Consider the following 18835-nt stretch of genomic DNA (forward strand, 5'->3'; position numbering starts at 1 on the left):
CATGAACTCTGCCAATGGACACTGTACTGGCTCAATTACCCAACCCTCACAGGGATGTCAACAGTTTTGCTGGAATTTGGTCAAGAACCAAGGTATGGATATCCAGATGTTCACACTGTGGTCAAAAAGGTAACTTGTAAACATTGAATCTTGCACAAAATTTAACATCAGTCTACCCTAAGAGTTCAATGTGAGTTAAAGAACCAAAGAAGTGGCCATTTCTAGAATCATGCTGCTAGTGTAGATAAAACACAGGGTCCTCCATGTATGAAACAATGGCTGTAATCTCTAGTCTTGAGTTAAGTGCCTCTACCATCCTATCTGCTGTGTCATGTATAGAATGTCTTTGCTGCGATGTTTACTGGTGTCAGGTTCACTCAGGCCAAGCTCATTAATCTGCTCAGCTGCAGTGCTACGGGCTGAGAGAGGACAGGCATAGAGAAGAAGTGGGGAATGAAAGTGAGACAGAACAAAGAGGGGATTTTACAGAATTTAGGGGGCAGGCAAGAGACAAAGAACAAAAAAAGAGGCGAGATGAAAGATACTTCAAACGGGGCCGACAGAACAAGACTGATAAAGAGACCGAGGACAAAGAAAAAAAGAGTGTTAGAGCATTGAGAGTAAGATTTGTTTTACTATACGGCTCTTTTCATATGCTTTTATACAACAAGTCAAATGGCATAACAAAGACAAATGCTTTATGTGTACTGGAAAATTCTCCTTTTACTACTTGAGCAACTTAGTGCCAGTGTCAGTGTTAAAATATGAGATGCAATCAAGAAGACCCCAAACTATGCCTAGAAAAACTAAAAACTTCACTGGATCTCAGTATGGCTGTTATCACATTCAAGGTCAGAACAGAACTTCAAGGGAACGACTCAAACATGGCCGATTGAGAGCAGTGTATAGCTGCTAAAGGAGACTAAACTGAAGGGGATAGCAAGCAAATTTAAATCAGGTATAATGTTTCATTTTTATAGTCACAGTCACTTTTTGATTACACCTTATACAAATACTGGTTAGCCAGTGTGGGATGAGCTCCATGAAAAGCAACCTGAGAGCCAACAAGAGCTACAAAATGTTTTTTAGGAGTCTCAGTTTTGGATGTAAAAGATCTGTCCCTGTGCGATTCACTTTATGATTAATTTTCACATACTAAATTCTCTTCTCTAATTCTTAATAAAAGTAATTACATTAAGCTCAGTTACCTGCTGGTACTAGTGTACACAGAGAATATCCACTTTTCAATTAACCGTTGAACAGTACATCAGTGGTTAAAAGTTTATGTGAGCTGCTGAACAGTTGTGGCATACAATACATAATGGCATACAATCTACTATGGATTATGGGTTATATCTGACTAAGACAATGAATCAGCCTCTTAATCAGAGTTGCCCTGACTTCACTGGAGTCCTACACATTAGTGTCATTGCCAACACCTAAAGTCCCAGGATTAAAGCACACCAAAGCCTTGAAGGCTCATCCCATCAATTCTGCACATTATGGATTAACATGTTATTTAGCAGTTTGCCTTCTCATCAGACAGACATGTCAGCAGGGTGGCACATAGCTGGAAGCGAGGCAGATAAGCAAGAGCTCTGTTTAAAGCACATCCTACTTTTATTCTATATTAAGCCTTTACAGGTTAGAAATAAATCTACTTAGGAGGCCAAATTCTTTCCCTGAATGTTATGCTTGTGCTTTTTTGGCCATCAGTTGAAATTTATATCTGCATATTCTGTAACTATATGTTCAATAGTATATCCCAAACACTCATCAAAGGAGAGTTACATGCTGGGCTTTTCTTTTAGCACCTCTGAAGGTGCTACGTGAAGCACCACGAACTGTGATGAGAGAACAAAGCTATCAACAGTTTTTCATTGTTAAGTTGTCCAAAAATTAAAGGCTGAACACCTCATTTAGCTCTTTTTTAACATCTGGGAGCTTCCAAATTCAAAGACAGTTCTGTTATCTCCAGCTGGCAGATCCAACAGAGCTGAGACTGAAAGCTCTGATCAAAGACATTTTGACAGGAGTGACAGCATCCGTGCTTGCACCAGCTGATCTGATGCGCAAACATTTACAGAATGCACAGTCCAAATTGAAGGCTGGTTAGTTGTCTATTGAATCAATGAAGTCCCAGAAATTTGGTCAGATTTGTCCAGGGCTGTTCAATTAGGGCAAAACCCATGATTACTATTATATTCGTCAGTAACTGCAATCTAAATTACAACCCCTGAAATGAACAAGAATATGAAGCAATAAGAATGGCATTTTTTTTAAAAAAGAAACAAAAAAAAACTTGCACCACATTTTTTCTGAACAACGTATTTTAGTACCTACTAGTTTGACTGCTATGACATTGTGCACAGACATTCAGATAATGAATCATTACGTGATCCCCTAGCTCTTCCACAAGGGCCACCAGGAGGTTTATGTCTGTGCTTTTTGGTGAAATATCTTGATGGAGTGCCATGAAATATCAAGATTTTTACTACCAGAAGTAGTAATATGCACAATGGCATTAGCACTGTTGTCTCACAGCAAGAAAGTCCTGGATTTGAATCCACTGGTCAGCTGGGACCTTTCTGTGTGTAGTTTGCTCGTGCTCCCTGCGACTGTGTGGGTTATTTCCAGGTACTCAGGCTCCCAAACCCCAAAAAATCCTTGTTAGTTTAACTGGTAATTCTAAATTGCCCGTAGGTGTGAATATGAGGATGAGTGGTTGTCTTGTCTCCTTGTGTTATCCCTGTGATAGATTGGCGACCTGTCCAGGGTGTACCCCACCTCTCAATCTATGACAGCTGGGATAGATTCCAGCCCCACCACGACCATGAATTGGATTAACCGAAGAATACAAATGAAATTTTAGCACAGCATAAGTGCTTTGACTATTGTTTGTCCTCAAGGTACAAACTGAAAACAACCTGAAACCCAAACCATTTGGGAGCCAAAGTATAATATTTATCAAGAGTGAATCAATACCTGCTGTAGTTCAGTGTATGAAGACCATTTATAAACTTGCCAGTTTTACTATAGAACAATCTTTTAACACCAAATTGATATTTTTGAATGCCCCAGTGCCTTCTGGTCTCTTGTGAGAGATACTCAAAAATTTGTAATTTGCTATTTTTCTTATGTTCATTATTTTAGTGTGGAACCTTGATGAAGACACCATAATCAGTAGAGGCCCTTGCATGTATCCAAACACAATATTACAACGTCTACTCAAATTCTAGCAGAGTACACCAAGTGGAAAACAATACAAGTGGACAGAGACCACTTTGGAGATGACGGAAGCCTATTTCAATAATGCATTCACAATGCAAACAAGACAAGCTTCTTCCAAGTTGCGCATTTGGCTGCATTACAGCAATCCTAATTTCATTAGCGACTTATCCAGGGCTTGAGTTGGTGCCAGGTGACTGAGTCACTTAATCACAGTGATAAGGTACCTTTCCTTGCATCACTGCATTTCTATCATTCACCTAGCTTTCAATCACTAATACATACATATTCTGGTTCACAACAGGAATATTAAGTTAGAGCAAATGGCCCGCAATATTTAACTCCAAATATTAACTGCCTGACTGCTGGATGATATTTGCTCAACTGTATGTTATATTGAGCTTTGAGTGAATTACATAGCTTGTATTTTCATAGAATAATCTCATGAAATGTAACTCACTGGTTTGTGAGCTATTGGAGAATTGATTCTGCTGTTCTGTGTTGAGACACTGCTTATTACTAGTGCTAGACCGTGGCTGTTTAACCACACTCCTTGACTACATAATTCAAAGGCATCCAGGGCATAACTGCCAAACAACACGTAGATCCAAATAATCCCTGTATTTGTACACCTCTTTAATTACAGTGATTAATTCAGAAGAGTAAAGAAGCCGACACAGATACTCATGAGCTAAGGCTAAATCCAAACCAGAGTAACACTGTCAATATATTCTAGGACAAAAATAATAAAAGGCAAAAGACGCACATAAAGGAAACTGGTCAAGCAATAAAATTTGAAGTTAAATGTAAACTTATTCTTTTTAATGTATATTGCAGATCAACTGCAAGGTACCTGAAGCATCAAGGCATTGCAGATGGGAGGAAAATGTAATTCACAGTAGTGAATCAACAGTGTGTCTCACTTATTTTAACAGGTTTTAAAGATTAAATCCCTGTCCTATCATCTTATTGATTTGGACAATCATGCCTGTACTGTTGAATGGTCTGGATAAAATACTATTATTATTTTTTGTAATACTGAATGAAGAAACTATTCATCCTCGTATTGATTGGGATAGGGTGACTCAGCAGGTAGAGGGCATCTGCTTATTGCAGATTGGTGATTCGATCTATGCTCCTCCTCTTCACGAGCTGCCTTACATTAAGTACCCCAAATTACTCCCTTTGGTTAAGGCAATGCCTTGCATGGTAGCATGCCACCATCAATGTGTTTGTGGGTAAACTCAACCACAGGGGGCCACAAGTGAGTGTACTTCTAGCGCTCGAGCCTAGATAAATGAGAAAGGTTGTGTTAGGAATGACATCCGGCGTAAAATCACTACCAAATCAAACATGCAGATCATCAAGAATGTGATTTTCAGAAGGAGTGAGGGTCCAGAATGCAGGACGCAAAGGTGGGATTCAAAAAAATTAATGATGAGTCATTTATTAGGTTGAAAAATAATACAAATCTAAAACAGAGTCCAAGTAACAAAAATACAAAGAACAAGAACAAACAGGGAAAGAGGAAGGCAGGGAAACAATGCTACACAATAACACAAATATGTAGACTTACATTTGTAACTAGAAAGATGAGGTAATCAGAAAGAGCAAATATTGCTGGAGAAAACAAGGCGAACAGAAATCAAGATAACAAGAAAAGGGAGAAATAAAACTAAATACAGAGCACAAGAGGACACAAAGGACTACCAAAATAAAATAGGAAGCTACCAAAATATGAGCGCAAACACAGCGACTGAGACAACCACAGGACATGAGGAACACAGAGGGAGTAGGAATCAAGGAAAACAAGGAATCAAATATGAATAATCAATTAACAATAAACAGAATTTCCTTAGTGAGCAAGAACAGACAACTCTAATAACAATAATAATGATGAAGAGTCTATAATCAATAAAATAAATAATAAACGATAAAGAATCTATACAAAACATAAGAAAACAAGACTTGAAAGTCTTGTAATGAGAAGAACTAAATTACAGTTTTTCTCAAATGTTAAAACACAAAAGCCAATCCTGTAACCCAAATGACCAGTAGTCTAAACACATTTACTAAATGTAGCCACCATATTCCAGTACCATAAACACATGTCACATGAAGACACAATTCACAAAACACAACCCTCTGTACTCATAAATCTAAACACATTTTTCCTTGCTAAAACACATGTTGCAAAACAACTCTGCTCATATCCTCAAATGAAAGCCCATGTGATGCAAAATGCTTGCCACAGTCACCAATCTTTGAACACAGGGAACACACCTGGCGTCATTCACTACACACAATGACTCAAAATTGAAGACACTTGTTGCTAATGCTGTACCCACATGTAAAAGCAAGTTCAGAGTGCACAGTATGCTGAAGGTTCCAAACAAACACAATGGATGAAGGCAGAGTCAGGGGAAGAGGAATTTGATGCAGAGGAGGGAGAAGAGCTGACCCTGGAAGAAGAGGAGCAGGCCAATGAGGAAGAGGAGTTCAAATGAGAGGAGGAAGAGGAGCGACCAACGAGGAAGAGGAGAAGGCCAACATGGGAGAGGAGAAGGTCCAGGAGGGAGAGCAAGACAACCTCGCACCATCATTACGGACGAGATGCGAGCAACAGCTCAGCGACATGATGCCGCACAGCGATTGTGGTGTGTGTGTGGTGTGAATAACGTAAATACACTTCACACCCTGTTCATGTTTTCAAGATTACTGTTGTGTGCAATAGATTCTGTTTTTGCATTGAGTTGTGTTACAGTAGTGTACGTACATGCAGGATTTTCTATAGATTTATACTACTCATATGAAACTCACAAATCTAAATGCCTAATCCTCTGCAGAGATCTACGACGATCCGTTACTGTATAGTTTCTAAAATATGCATTGGCAGTTATGGAACAAAGAACCTTCTCACAAATTGAGCATTGTGTTTTCAATTGTTTTGCTGTAGTGTGTAATGCTGTGTATAGTGTTTACAGTTTTGACAGCTTCGAGCTGCTCTCTTGGTGTGGGAGTTTGAGTTTTGCAGTGGGAAGGTGTGGTTGTGTTTATGTAGCTTTAGAGAAGGGTGTTGTGTTTGGACATTGGGGGACCTGGTGGTAACGTTTGTGACATGTGTTTTAGCATTTGAGAAAAACTGTAAAGGAAAAACTCTAAACAACAAACAAACTCAAATATAACACATGCTTAAACACAAATGAAAACTAAACCTTAAAAGAACTCAAAAACCTGCGTCCGAGACCCAAGGACCATAACACTGAGAAGTGGACAGATGAGATTAGGCAGGGGCCCCGTGGACTATGATGCTTGCAACATTGTGATCTGCAGTAAGACGCAGGTACCAGAGAGGACAAAGGTTCACAAGATGGTAGTGAGAGTATAGCTGTGAGATAATGGCACTAATAAAACATGGAAGGCACAGCTGGTGGTGGAACAGTCGAAGACGTTAAGGGTTTCATTGAGAGTGACCAGGATGGACAAGATTAAAAATGAGAAAGTTAGTGGGATAATTCAGGTTGAGCAGTTTGGAGCAAAAATTAGAAAGGCAAGGCTGAGATGGTTTGGACATGTGCAGATGAGAGATAGGGGACAAAGGATGTTGAATATGGCGCTTCCAGGCATGAGGAAAAAAGGAAGACCTCAGAGAAGATTAATGGATGCGGAGGACATCCAGAGGATTGGTGAGATAGAGGAGGATGCCAGGGATAGGATTAGATGAAGGCAGATGGTTCATTGTGGATACCCCTAAAGGAAACAGCAATAGAACTTGGTAAAGTGTATAAAATCATAAATCCAGTCGATTTATATTTGGCCAAAGATCACTAAGAATAAAAGGACTGGTTCCAGTAATACTAAAGCTTTCTCAGGTTATACAAGCTATACCTCTCCATATATACTGCCATTCAAAAGTTTGGACACACCTTGTTATTTAATGGTTTTTCTTTATTTTCATGACTATTTACATTGTAGATACTGTGACAGCCAGTGGTGTGGTCTCTCTTATCCTTGTCACATTCTTTGAGCCAGGTTGTGACAATACATACTGAGGGCATCAAAACTATTGATGAACTCATGTGGAATATGTAGTAAACAAAGTATGAAATAACTCAAAACATGTTTTATATTTTAGACTCTTCAAAGTAGCCACTCTCTGCTTTGTTGGCAGCACTGCAAACCTTTGGCCATCTCGCAATGAGCTTCATGATGTAGTCACCTGAAATGGTTTTGTCTTCACAGGTGTGCCTTTCCAGTTTTGAGACCACCAGTTGTGCCGTGCAGAAGTCAGGTTGGTACACAGCTGACAGCCCTATTAGTTAGAATTCATATTATGGCAAGAACCAATCAGCTAGGTAAAGAGAAACAACAGTCTATCATTACTTTAAGAACTTGCAAAAACTTGTGTCCCCAAGTGCAGTCGCAAAGCCATCAAGTGTTAGAGATTAGAGCCCAGATAAATGCCACATAGAGTTCCAGTAGCAGACACGTCTCTAGATCAACTGTTCAGAGGAGACTGCATGAATCAGGCCTTTATGGTCAAATAGCTGATTAAAAAAAAAACTACTACTACTACTAAGGAAAAGCAATAAGCAGAAGAGATTTGGTTGAGCCCTGAAACACAAGGAATGATGTGATGGTGTGGGGATGCTTTGCTGGTGACATTGTTGGGGATTTCTCCAAAACTGAAGGCACACTGAACCAGCATGGCTATCACAGCATCCTGCAGTGATATGCCATCCCATTGGGTTTGCATTTAGTTTTAGGACATTGACCTCCAGGCTGTGTAAAGGCTCTTTGACCAAGAAGGAACATGATGGAGCGCTGTGCCAGATGGCCTGGTCTCCGCAGTCACATGGCCTAAACCCAATGGAGATAGTTTGGGATGAGATGGAGCGCAGAGCGAAGGCAAAAGGGCCAACAAGTGCTCAGGATCTCTGGGAACACCTTCAAGGTTGTTGGAAAACCATTTCAGGTGACAACCTCATGAAGCTCATCGAAAAAATGCCAAGACTGTGCAGTAATCAGAGAAAAGGGTGGCTATTTTGAAGAATCTAAAATATAAAACATGTTTAGAGTTATTTCACATTTTTTTCTTTACTACATAATTCTATGTGTTCATTCATAGTTTTGATGCCTTCAGTGAGAATCTACAAGGTAAACAGAAAAACCATTAAAGGAGGTGTGCCCAAACTTTTGACTGGTAGTGTAGCTATAGTCACTCTGAGCACAGTGTTTCTAAACAGCTGAATTCAGCTGAACCAATGTCTTTCTATCTTGGCTAAATCTAAAGTAAACCTTAAGCAGCCTGTGGAAAAGTGAATTTGACCTTTTAGCCTTTAAAGTAAGTCTCAACTGTAATGAAAAGGGGAACACTGGATTTATTACACAATGTAACTGAACATAAAATCCAATTAACTGCACAGCTCTATATGTCCATTAGGTTACTCCTTCTGCACGGCCATTTCTACCTTTAAATGCTGAAATTTTGCTTTTTCAAAACTATCTCAAAGTTTTCCTGATGGGGTTCATAAGCAACAGGTGGTCCCAGTCCTGATCCTGTGGTTACTGAACTTGATATTCTTTAAAATTTGGGGTTTTCAGCACCACCTTCCACCTTTTCATTACAGCAACCATTTACCTTCCTAATTTTTCCCTGCATAAACTGCTCAGTCATGAGCTGAGGCTTAAACATCTGTGGATGTGCGACGTCTGTGAATATTGTGAAGGGCAGTCTTGTCAGAACAGGACAGATGAGTGAACATGGTTCTCCGTTCTTCAGTCTGATTATACTGTAGGCAGGCCTGGCCAACTGACAGGCAAAGTTAGAAGTCCATGTTAAAACAACAGGACACCTTCACCTTCTCCTACTCCACTTTAGCTTGTCTTCACATTGAGAAATTCTCCCAATTATGGAGGTTGTATCTCCCATTGTTCCCAAAAGATGTTATTTCACTCTAACAGCAGCTGTTAAAGGTGTAGGCTAATTGAGCTAAATGGAGAATGTGACCACTGGGCCCCACGAGGACCCTTTATTCTGGGCCACCTCTGTAAGGTGGGCCAGGAAAGGACAGCTACCATCCACTCTCAATTTCCCTGAGCCCACAATTATGTCATCCTGCACTAAGGACACTGTAATGTCCTTTACTCCGATGCAAAATGAAGTGAACACCAGTGTCTATTTAGCTTTAGAGATGCTTTGTGTAAGACATAAAATAGAGTTTCCTAAATACTGCATTCACCCATTCGGATGTCAGCAAATAAATGGCATTGTTGTTGTGAATAATAGACGATTGATTAAGCCGATGATCCTATTTATGTCTCCATTTAGACCAGTTGTGCTTCATCAAGGGCCCCATAGTGTGAAATAATGGCGTATGTCATTATTTCCCATGCTGGAAATAATGACATACGCCAAAAGAGCGCTAATCCTTCTCAATACAAGCTCCACTAGAAATTAGGCATTCTGTCCCTGCTGTGTGGTTTCAGTTGCTTAAAGGATGGGATCAGCATATCTTGACAGCCAAACACTTTGAATCACACTCAGGGGAAGGAGCTGTTTAGAAGTCAAAGGGGAAAAAGTACAGGCTGAAACTAAAAGAAAGCACAAGGACACCATGTCGTCCCAACAAATGGTACATGGTGTTTTGCTTGTTAAACAGTAATGTTAAAACTCACTCAGGTAAATTGGCAAGCTGGTCAAAAGTCAATTCATCTACAAAGCACATCATTTTCTCTCAACAGTAATGTGTATTGAGCTATGAGGACAGCCTCAAAGTCATCTAAACGAGTACTCACCAACATGCTACACTAAAAAAACTGAATAATTTGAATGAAAAACATTCATGTTTCTCCCAACTTGTTGATAATGCTGATTTTTTTTACAGATAGGAAAAGACCTGACACTGACAAAATCCCCATTTTATCTGTCCCCTGAGCACCGCCACTTTAAGTTGTTACATGCTGAAAGCCTTGCTTTGCCTTTGCTGTCAGATCGTAGAAATGAGCAGGTGTTGATGGCCTTTCTCTGCTGTCATCTCTAATTCAGCACCGCTGGAAACTCTTCCAGTAAGAGGCATCAAACGCACCTCCAGCAAATCAAAGACCAGGTTAGACGACGCACAAATCATACTTTATAATGTATGCAGTAACACAAAAGACACAAACACACTTGATTTACAGAGGAGGTAGTGCACATTAATCACTTACTCTTATTCCTGCATTCACTCATTATAAACAAACTGCACTTATTGACTGCAATCATGTTTTGCCTTTATTCGTGCCAATTTATTTTATTTAAAGTAACTCAGACTAAAGGAAAATGTGATTTTTATTTTACTTACAATGTCAGTTAATGACACAAAAGTACACAATAGAAAGAAACTGGCTTCTGTTTTTTTACCTTTTCTATAAGATAAGATTTTCTGAGAAATAATTTTTGGAGCCATGTATTTGTCATTTATGTTCACATTTTTAAAAACTCAAACAATTTTTAGATCGTTAAGGTTTGTGCTGCAGAACTCTTTGAAAATGTAAATATGATACTCGTTATAGATTTGGAAAAGAATATTTCTGTGTTAAAGCTGACTCAGATATAAAAGACTTTCTAAATGGCTCAAAACAACAACCACAAATGCAAAAATGTATGTACATCCCTCTCATCACAAGTGCAGTTTACCAGCCAAACATGAGGTCAGTCTGAAGGTCAACCACCTTTGGGACTATGACACCTGAGTTGGTTACACTAACTATAAACATAATTAGTATATAAACATCTAACATTCTGTCATTCTATGATAAAACCAGACTGGCTGATGTAGCTAAAGAATCTAGAAATCCTGACTGTCTCTTCCACTGAAATCGTTCAAGATCAGATTATCCAGATTAGTTTTATAATGCATTCTAATCAATGCATGCAAAAAGCTGTCAAGAAACACAGCTCATGCTGATATTTTATTTTGTATTTATTTAACATTAGTGTATTCCTTCTGTTGGCATATAGAGTCATCTGGCCATCCTTGATATTTGCTACGCAATGCACGAACCACATGCGCTCATCATGGCATGTCCACACAGGTATCTCTCTGACGAAAGCCTAACATCCGCAGCTACACAATGACAGGCTGCACCATAAAACATACAATCAGGTGTAATGTGAAGATGATTGGACCTGCCGTAGATGACACCTCTATTAATCTGAATGTTTCCTGCAAGCATCACATTGAATGTGACGGGCGAGCGGTGAAAACGTCACTTTACCTGATCGCCACCCTGTTACGTGTCAAAAGCACGTCCTCCGCAACAAGGTGATTTGAGAAACAGGAAATGTTGGTCTCCACTGACCTGGATCGTGCAGGTGTACTCCGAGTCGTCCAGCAGCCTCACGGTGCAATTGCATTCCCTGTCCAGACTCCTGATGCTGCTGCTCATTAGTCGGCTCAGCATCTTCTCGATCGTCTGCGAACGGGACCACAGAGAGGTGCACACAGCACATACATACAAGTTTATGTTCTGAGGCGTTAACGGCGTCCCTGGTCTTTGCTCCAACACCTGGTCAGCGGCAGCGCGTGTGCAGACAGGCGGCGGTGGTGCATCGTTTTATTTGTGTGTGAGCGCGGACTGAGCGGGGTGCTGCGTTTCTCCAGTCAATGAGAAGTGGGAACACTGCTGTAACTGCTGCTGCTGCTCCTCTCTGGTCCGGTTAAACTGTCACCCCCTCACCACACCTTCTCCCCCCGTCTCCGCCGTTGCCATGCCGCTCTCAATGGTGCTGGGCGGGCTGGTTGATGAATGGCGAATCTGTCAACCAACAGAGCGGGAACTGATGCTGCCTTCGCAGAGTTAAAAACAGAAGTCGAAATTCCGATAGGCTGCCGCAAGTCGTGACTAAATCCACATGGAATAATAACACAGCTTCACAAGTAAAACAACAGGCAGGTGCTTTGTCCTGTTTTAGAAGTTGCTCAGTTAATTCAAGGTGATAAACGAATAACTAACGCAATAAAAGAAGAAATGCGTCAGCTGAACATTCCCGAAACATACTTACGCTCAACGTCACACCTCACGTGCCAAATTTTCCAGTTAATTTATTATTGTGTGTGTTAAAATGGATATTTCCGACAGAACGTGAAGGCAACAGCATATTTTAGCATTCAATCCGCTTCACCTCCACAGGTTGGTTTCCAGTCTTTAATTATGTAGTCAGAGAGACGCATTGTTTATAGATGACGAAGCTGTTAAACTCAAATGCACTTTGTTTATCAGAAAGTAGAATATTTATGTATCTGTGTTTCTGCCAGGCTATTTTTAAATGACAAGTTATTTTTTGTTTATTATTTCCCTGCTTTTATGCCCGAGTGCGACCCAACATAATTCATTGGCATGCCTTGCTCACGAGCAGCGGAGGACAGGCGGTATTTATTATCCTACAACTGATCAGCTTATTGTACAGAGAAAGATCTCGGCTGGATGAGTTTGGACCAAACAGAAAACTGAAAACTCAAATTTCTTCAACCACGTCTCTCTCTGGGGGTGCTTAATGGTAATTACAATGGAGCAATGGGGGAAACAGGGCCCTAGTCCTTTGTATTGTGGCTGGATACGGTTTCCAAAATACTCCCAGTGGTAGGAAACGAGTGAACTACCACGTATTTTAGACCTGTTTCATGTCGTACACATTTACGGCCGGAATTTTAAAAAATAATCACGAAGCCACATATTTTTCTTACATAGTCGAAAAGAAACTCATCTGCCGTGACATTGTTTCACAATGCCGTGACCCGGATTCGAACCGGGGTTGCTGCGGCCACAACGCAGAGTACTAACCACTATACGATCACGGCGAGCTACGATGAGCTGACGGGTTTAGAGAGGCAAAAACGAGGTCTCTTTAGTAAACCCTCCCCGGAACTTTGTCAAAGTGGTGCTATTGTTAGTGATTGAGGTAAGCTTCAGATATATGATTTAAATAAGCAATATACACACATACATTGCACAACTTTTAATAATTATCGGCAGCAAATGGAGTTAGTGTGACATTATAAGAGCATAACTTCGGTTATTGTCTGCCCGACATTACCACCTGGTGGATAAACCGACAAACTGCTACAGCCGCACCACGTGTGGTTTTGCTAAGCCTCCTCGCTCTGGTTGGCTGCCCTTGCTGCAGACGTAACACGTCTTCCTGTTTTGTAACACTCTGAATGTGATTGTTACCAAACACTGAATTTTTCTACAGCAGTTGATCTGAATCGCGCAAAGTTGAAAAGCCCTAAGAAGGTAAAGTTTTTCTTTTTTTGGCTTGAAATGTTTGAATGTTATTATATCCTGTAGTTATCATACCGTTGATTTATTGCATTGCATGTTAGTTGCAGTTTAGAGGTTTCTGCAGGTTCTGCCGCTGAAGTGTAAATTTAAGCGGATGCTCAGAACTTCCAAGGAATCATCATATTGTTTTGTGAAACGTAATGTTGTTTTGTTTGGTTTAAGATTTGTGCTGTATTTACCGTAGTTTTAAAGATCTTAACTCTTAGTCGTTTACATTTCTGAGGTTTCGTGTCTGTGTAAGGATGTGCTCTCCATTAACTGAAATTCATGAGGTGGAGAGGAGGAATGGATGTTAACCTACAGCATCAGTTCTTTTAAAATTTTAGTTTATGTGACGCGTTGACACAAGCTCACTGAAGATCATTAACTTGATGTTTTGGTGCCTTATGTTTGTGATTCACGTGTCCGCAGGTATGGCTCACACGTGTATTCACTGGTTCCGCAAGGGACTCAGGTTGCATGACAACCCAGCTTTGATGGCTGCTCTCAAGGACTGTAAGCAGCTGTACCCTGTGTTCATACTGGACCCTTACCTCCACAACAACGCGTGTGTGGGTATCAACCGCTGGAGGTTCCTCATTGGAGCGCTGAAGGACCTTGACGGAAGCCTCAGGAAGCTCAACTCTAGGTAGAGACACAGTCGACTCTCAGCAACATTAAACACTTTTTAAAAAGTCAGACAGCTGCCATCAACCTATATTGTCATGTTATGGTATGTTTAATCTACTTAGGCTGTTTGTTGTGAGAGGGAAGCCAGAAGATGTGCTCCCCAAGTTATTCACCAAGTGGAAAGTAACCAGGCTGACCTATGAGTATGACACAGAGCCCTACAGCCTGCAGCGCGACAGCAAAGTGACGTCACTGGCCAAAGAACGTGGAGTTGAAGTCATCTACAAAGTCTCACACACTCTTTATAATATTGAAAGGTAAAAATCTTGCTGAGCATTTTCAGACAGGGGATTTTTTTTCTGTGCTACTTGTGTTGTCATTTCTTGACTGTGTGTTTGTTTGTTTTTTTGTCTTAATAGAATAATTGAGGAAAATAATGGAAAACCCCCACTTACCTATACCAAGTTGCAAGCAATAGCGAAGACGATTGGTCCCCCTAAGAGACCAATCCCTGCTCCAACCATGGACGATATGAAAGGTATCACAATACCAGAAAAACAGACTAGTGTTACTGAATTGTCAGACAAAGTTATTTGCAATGATGTATGGACATTTATCTAAAAAGCAAATGTCAACATTTAGAAGTGATTAGATTAAATCTATCCCCACTGTCAAAGATGTAAAGACACCATCCTCAGAAAACCACGAGAAGGAATATGGGATTCCTACACTGGAGGAGCTCGGCCTGGACACTGCTCCTCTTGGAGAGGATCTGTTTCCAGGAGGAGAACAGGAGGCTCTCAGGAGACTAGATGAACATATGAAAAGAACGGTAAATTAGATTCACATCTACATCCTGTTATTTGCAGGATTGTAACAACAGACATGCCTACATTCTCTGAAACATTTCTGTGTATGCCTTTCAGAAATGGGTCTGCACCTTTGAGAAGCCACAGACTTCTCCAAACTCTTTGAGCCCTAGTACAACTGTTCTCAGTCCCTATGTCACCTTTGGATGCTTATCAGTCAGAACCTTCTGGTGGAGACTCACAGAGGTGTATAGAGGGGTGAGTGATGCACTTTACATACAGATATTGTAGTTAATAATGGTAAGGAAAATTATGCTGTAGTATTGTTTAATACATTTCAACAGGAAAGAAACTGAATTAATCATTGCCACTTCAAATACTTTCCTTGTGTGATTCCTGTGGTGAGACACTGTACGTGCAATGTGCTTGTATTTGCAGTAATCTTTGTCTTTGACTTGTGTGATTTTTGCAGAATAAACACTCAGATCCTCCAGTTTCTCTGCATGGCCAGTTACTCTGGAGAGAGTTCTTCTACACAGCCAGTTTGGGCATTCCTAGCTTTAACAAGATGGAGGGTAACAGCGTGTGTACTCAGGTGGACTGGGACACAAACCCTGATTATCTAGCTGCTTGGAGAGAGGTATTGAGATTGAGTCCTTGAATGAAGTGTCTCTAGAGAAAATTGATGGTGCGAGAAGAGGAGTTTTCATGTTGATGTACTTATGCAATTGTTGTTAAATGTGGAGTAATCTAATTTTCTGTGTCATAGATGATTCATTGTTATTTCACACTCTCCTTAAAGGCTCGGACTGGTTACCCCTTCATTGATGCTATCATGACTCAGCTCAGGCAAGAGGGCTGGATCCACCACCTGGCCAGACATGCTGTTGCTTGTTTCCTTACTAGGGGAGACCTCTGGATCAGCTGGGAAGAAGGGCAGAAGGTCAGCTCGCAAAGGCTGCAGCTGCTAATATCACAAATATTACAATACTACTGCTACTAATAGTAATTATTATTAGCTATACACAACACTTGTGTTTTTTTTTTTCTATCATGAGTCCAGCAGTACATATGCTAAATCAGTATGGTACCTGTAACATTTTCTCACTGCTCATGAAGGTGTTTGAGCAGCTTTTATTAGATGGCGACTGGGCTTTGAATGCTGGAAATTGGCAGTGGCTATCAGCGAGCACCTTCTTCCACCAGTATTTTAGGGTTTACTCTCCAGTGGCCTTCGGGAAGAAGACAGACAAAAATGGAGACTACATCAGGTAAGATCTATCAGCCAAACGTATTACCTAAACAATTCACATTCATTACATGTATCGTTTATAATGATTTAGCATTTCTCCTATGTTTACAGGAAGTACCTCCCTCTTCTGAAGAAGTTCCCAGCAGAATATATCTATGAACCTTGGAAAGCTCCACGCAGTATCCAGCAGGCAGCAGGATGTATTGTGGGTAAAGACTACCCACATCCCATTGTACAGCACGAAGTGATCAGCAAGAAAAATATTCAGAGGATGAAACTTGCTTATGCCAAGAGATCCCCAGAGTCACCTAGCAAAAGCAAAGGTACTGCAAGAAACATACAGGAGCATTATGTCCTTTTATATTAGTCATGCTTCAACTAAATTCTGTTTCTTCTTTTGTTTTTATTTCTTTGTTTTGCTCCAAGGTGTAAAGCGGAAGGCTCCATCCATCATTGAAATTATCAAGAAGAAAGCAAAAGTAAAGTAATTAGAAATCATGTTCACGTTTTGGTATCTTTCCAGTACTTTAGTTTTATCTCAGTCCACAGTTTTCTATATTGTGTTTTTATTGGGATTTTCATTGGTTATTTTTTTATATCATTATTATTGTTACTTTTTATGTTGTATTTATGTCAGTGTTTAAAAGTCCCTCTTGGATTTAAAAAAGGTCAGGTGAGAGACTGCACAGAGATTAGGTCATGTTTTCTAAAGGTTAATAACCTTGTGTCAAATTGTTATTATGTTACATAGGGAAAAAAATAAGCAGGTCTGAATGTCTCCATGTTAGAAGGGTGTAAAAATAGACTTAAGTTAAAAAACAAAATTAATGCAGACAGTAAATATGGTAGATATGCATTAACTTTAATGGTTCGGTCAGTTCGCCCACCATACAATTCAAGGAGCACATCAGAAAATAGTACATTAATTATAGACAATGAAAGAATGGTTCTAAAAAAAATAGAAAATCAAGAAAAGTGGAAAATTTAAAGTTTTAAATCTTGGATAAGATAATCCAACATCTCAGTTTGATTGACATCAGACATCAATTGTATTGTGTCAGTTTGTTGACATTTGCAAACAAACTGACACAATTTACACATGATTTGTTTATGAGTCAGATTGTATCACTGTCAAATAAGATTCTTGTTATATTAATAGTAATCATACATTTCTGTCTTCTATCTGCTGCCATTAAAATAAAAAAATCTTACACTTAGAACTTGGACGTGACTACACAGAGGATTGTGTCCAATCGTACAGCTGTCTCATATACTCAAAACTAAGACAACTGTTTACAGGTGAAATGATCTTTTCAGCTCATGTTATCAGCTTGCAAAGTTGTATGTCATTTCCATATCATTCAAAATTGTTGCTCTTTTAATAAAATGTCAAAATGGAAAATTAATATTGTGTCTTAACTAATAAAATGTGTGGGTCCTAAAACTGCTAGGTCTATGTACTGTTATTCCCACTAGATGGCGCTGCAATACCTGAAGAAAAACTCAACTCAAGTACATGTATACAGAGAATATTCCCCCAAGTATATTCTTAAAAGTTATTTAAAGATTTAATCTGTTATGTGTTTTGGAACATTTGTAATGGAGTTAATTTAACTGTCATAAAAATGAGAAATAAATAAATAAATTTTTAGAGTATCTGTGGTCAGCACAGAACATCTGACCTTTTATATGTTAACTCTTTGCAGAAAAGAAACAGAAAGTAGAAGTGATCTGTTAATATTTTTGGTGAATAATATTGAATCTCAATTAATCTCAATGAATATTAAAAATAAAAACAATCAAATTTAATTTTATTTAATTTGATTCTAGCTACAATGTCATTTGTCTGCTTTCTATAAGGAATTCATTTTTCCAGCTTCCTCATTCCTAAAACTTTGCTTTCCTTTTTTTTTCTAAATGTAGCAATGAGCATCAGTTTTTTTTCTTATCAGGATTATGCTTGAGATGCAGTATTACATAAGGCCTGTTAATCAATTACTAATTGTGTCAGTGCACAATTGGTGAAAGTCAGTATGAACAGGGCTGTGCGACATAAAGGCAAAGATGTAAGTGAGTGTGTTTGGGGCACACAGCTGTTCTTGGAGCTCAAGTCTTCTCCTGTTTCTGCTTCCTTGGAGTTGACACTGGTGTGAATAACCAGAGGATGATGTCACAGGCTCAGTAGCAGGCCAGGCGGCCATACAAAGCCAAGCTCAGTTTCCACAGAGACCTGTCAAACATCAAAACAATCTGTTCTCTGACTGTGCATTAATGTACAAGGGTGTTTTGGGGTACACTTGGCATTGGGTCACTCTTCCGGTAAACTTTCATAGCAGAGCTCAGCAAGCCTGGGTGAACCGAAATCACCTATTCAACAATGTACCTGCATGCATTCCAACATTTTCTGATATTATGAAAATGTTTAGCCTTAATCCCAAAAAGAATAATTAATTTTCAATCAAAATTCCAAGAATAGCTGGCTCCTCCTGTTTGTCCGTGGGTGTACCCCTCTCCCCATGGGTCCACGTCGTCACCTCACCACTCAAACCATCTTGGATCTGGGAACTGTAACATCCCAGCTGAATTAGAACAGTGTGTTCCCATGCAGCTG

General features: G+C 39.8%; 2 protein-coding genes and 1 non-coding gene across 4 annotated transcripts in view; 1 reads left to right on the top strand and 2 right to left on the bottom strand.

The window, feature by feature from the left end:
- The window catches only part of frmd5b (FERM domain containing 5b), a 78315-nt gene extending 66200 nt beyond the window's left edge, over window positions 1-12115 (bottom strand). Inside the window, exon 1 of the mRNA XM_085265339.1 lies at window positions 11572-12115. Coding sequence (XP_085121465.1) covers window positions 11572-11673 — 102 coding nt within the window. The 5' untranslated portion in view covers window positions 11674-12115. The remainder of the gene's footprint in view (window positions 1-11571) is intronic.
- Window positions 12116-12998: 883 nt separating this feature from the next.
- On the bottom strand, window positions 12999-13070 carry trnah-gug (transfer RNA histidin (anticodon GUG)). Its single transcript has one exon. It is a non-coding gene; the product is annotated as a tRNA-His (tRNA).
- Window positions 13071-13405: 335 nt separating this feature from the next.
- On the top strand, window positions 13406-17668 carry cry5 (cryptochrome circadian regulator 5). 2 transcript variants are annotated; one of them, XM_085265833.1, is made up of 11 exons: window positions 13406-13506; window positions 13966-14182; window positions 14286-14480; window positions 14583-14701; window positions 14841-14995; window positions 15090-15230; window positions 15445-15612; window positions 15775-15915; window positions 16092-16243; window positions 16336-16547; window positions 16651-17668. In XM_085265833.1, exons 2-11 carry the CDS (start codon window positions 13968-13970, stop codon window positions 16710-16712), a joined length of 1560 nt encoding a protein of 519 aa, XP_085121959.1. In that variant the 5' UTR covers window positions 13406-13506; window positions 13966-13967; the 3' UTR covers window positions 16713-17668. The 2 variants fall into 2 exon arrangements, with proteins under 2 accessions (XP_085121959.1, XP_085121882.1); XM_085265756.1 differs by lacking the exon at window positions 13406-13506 and having other exon boundaries at window positions 13926-14182.
- Window positions 17669-18835: the final 1167 nt, after the last annotated feature.

This window comes from Mchenga conophoros, linkage group LG1, assembly GCF_057382185.1.
Source record: "Mchenga conophoros isolate Kocher_MC1m ecotype Shallow Benthic linkage group LG1, M_conophoros_male_GT1.1, whole genome shotgun sequence".
In the NCBI taxonomy this organism is placed as follows: domain Eukaryota; kingdom Metazoa; phylum Chordata; class Actinopteri; order Cichliformes; family Cichlidae; genus Mchenga; species Mchenga conophoros.

Bases quoted from the DNA above. Each gene is read 5' to 3' on its own strand.
- cry5 (XM_085265756.1), top strand. From the start codon at position 13,926: ATGTTTTGGTGCCTTATGTTTGTGATTCACGTGTCCGCAGGTATGGCT. The intron at 15,613-15,774 runs GTATTGAGATTG...CTCTCCTTAAAG, and splicing joins ATCTAGCTGCTTGGAGAGAG to GCTCGGACTGGTTACCCCTT. The intron at 15,916-16,091 runs GTCAGCTCGCAA...CTGCTCATGAAG, and splicing joins GCTGGGAAGAAGGGCAGAAG to GTGTTTGAGCAGCTTTTATT.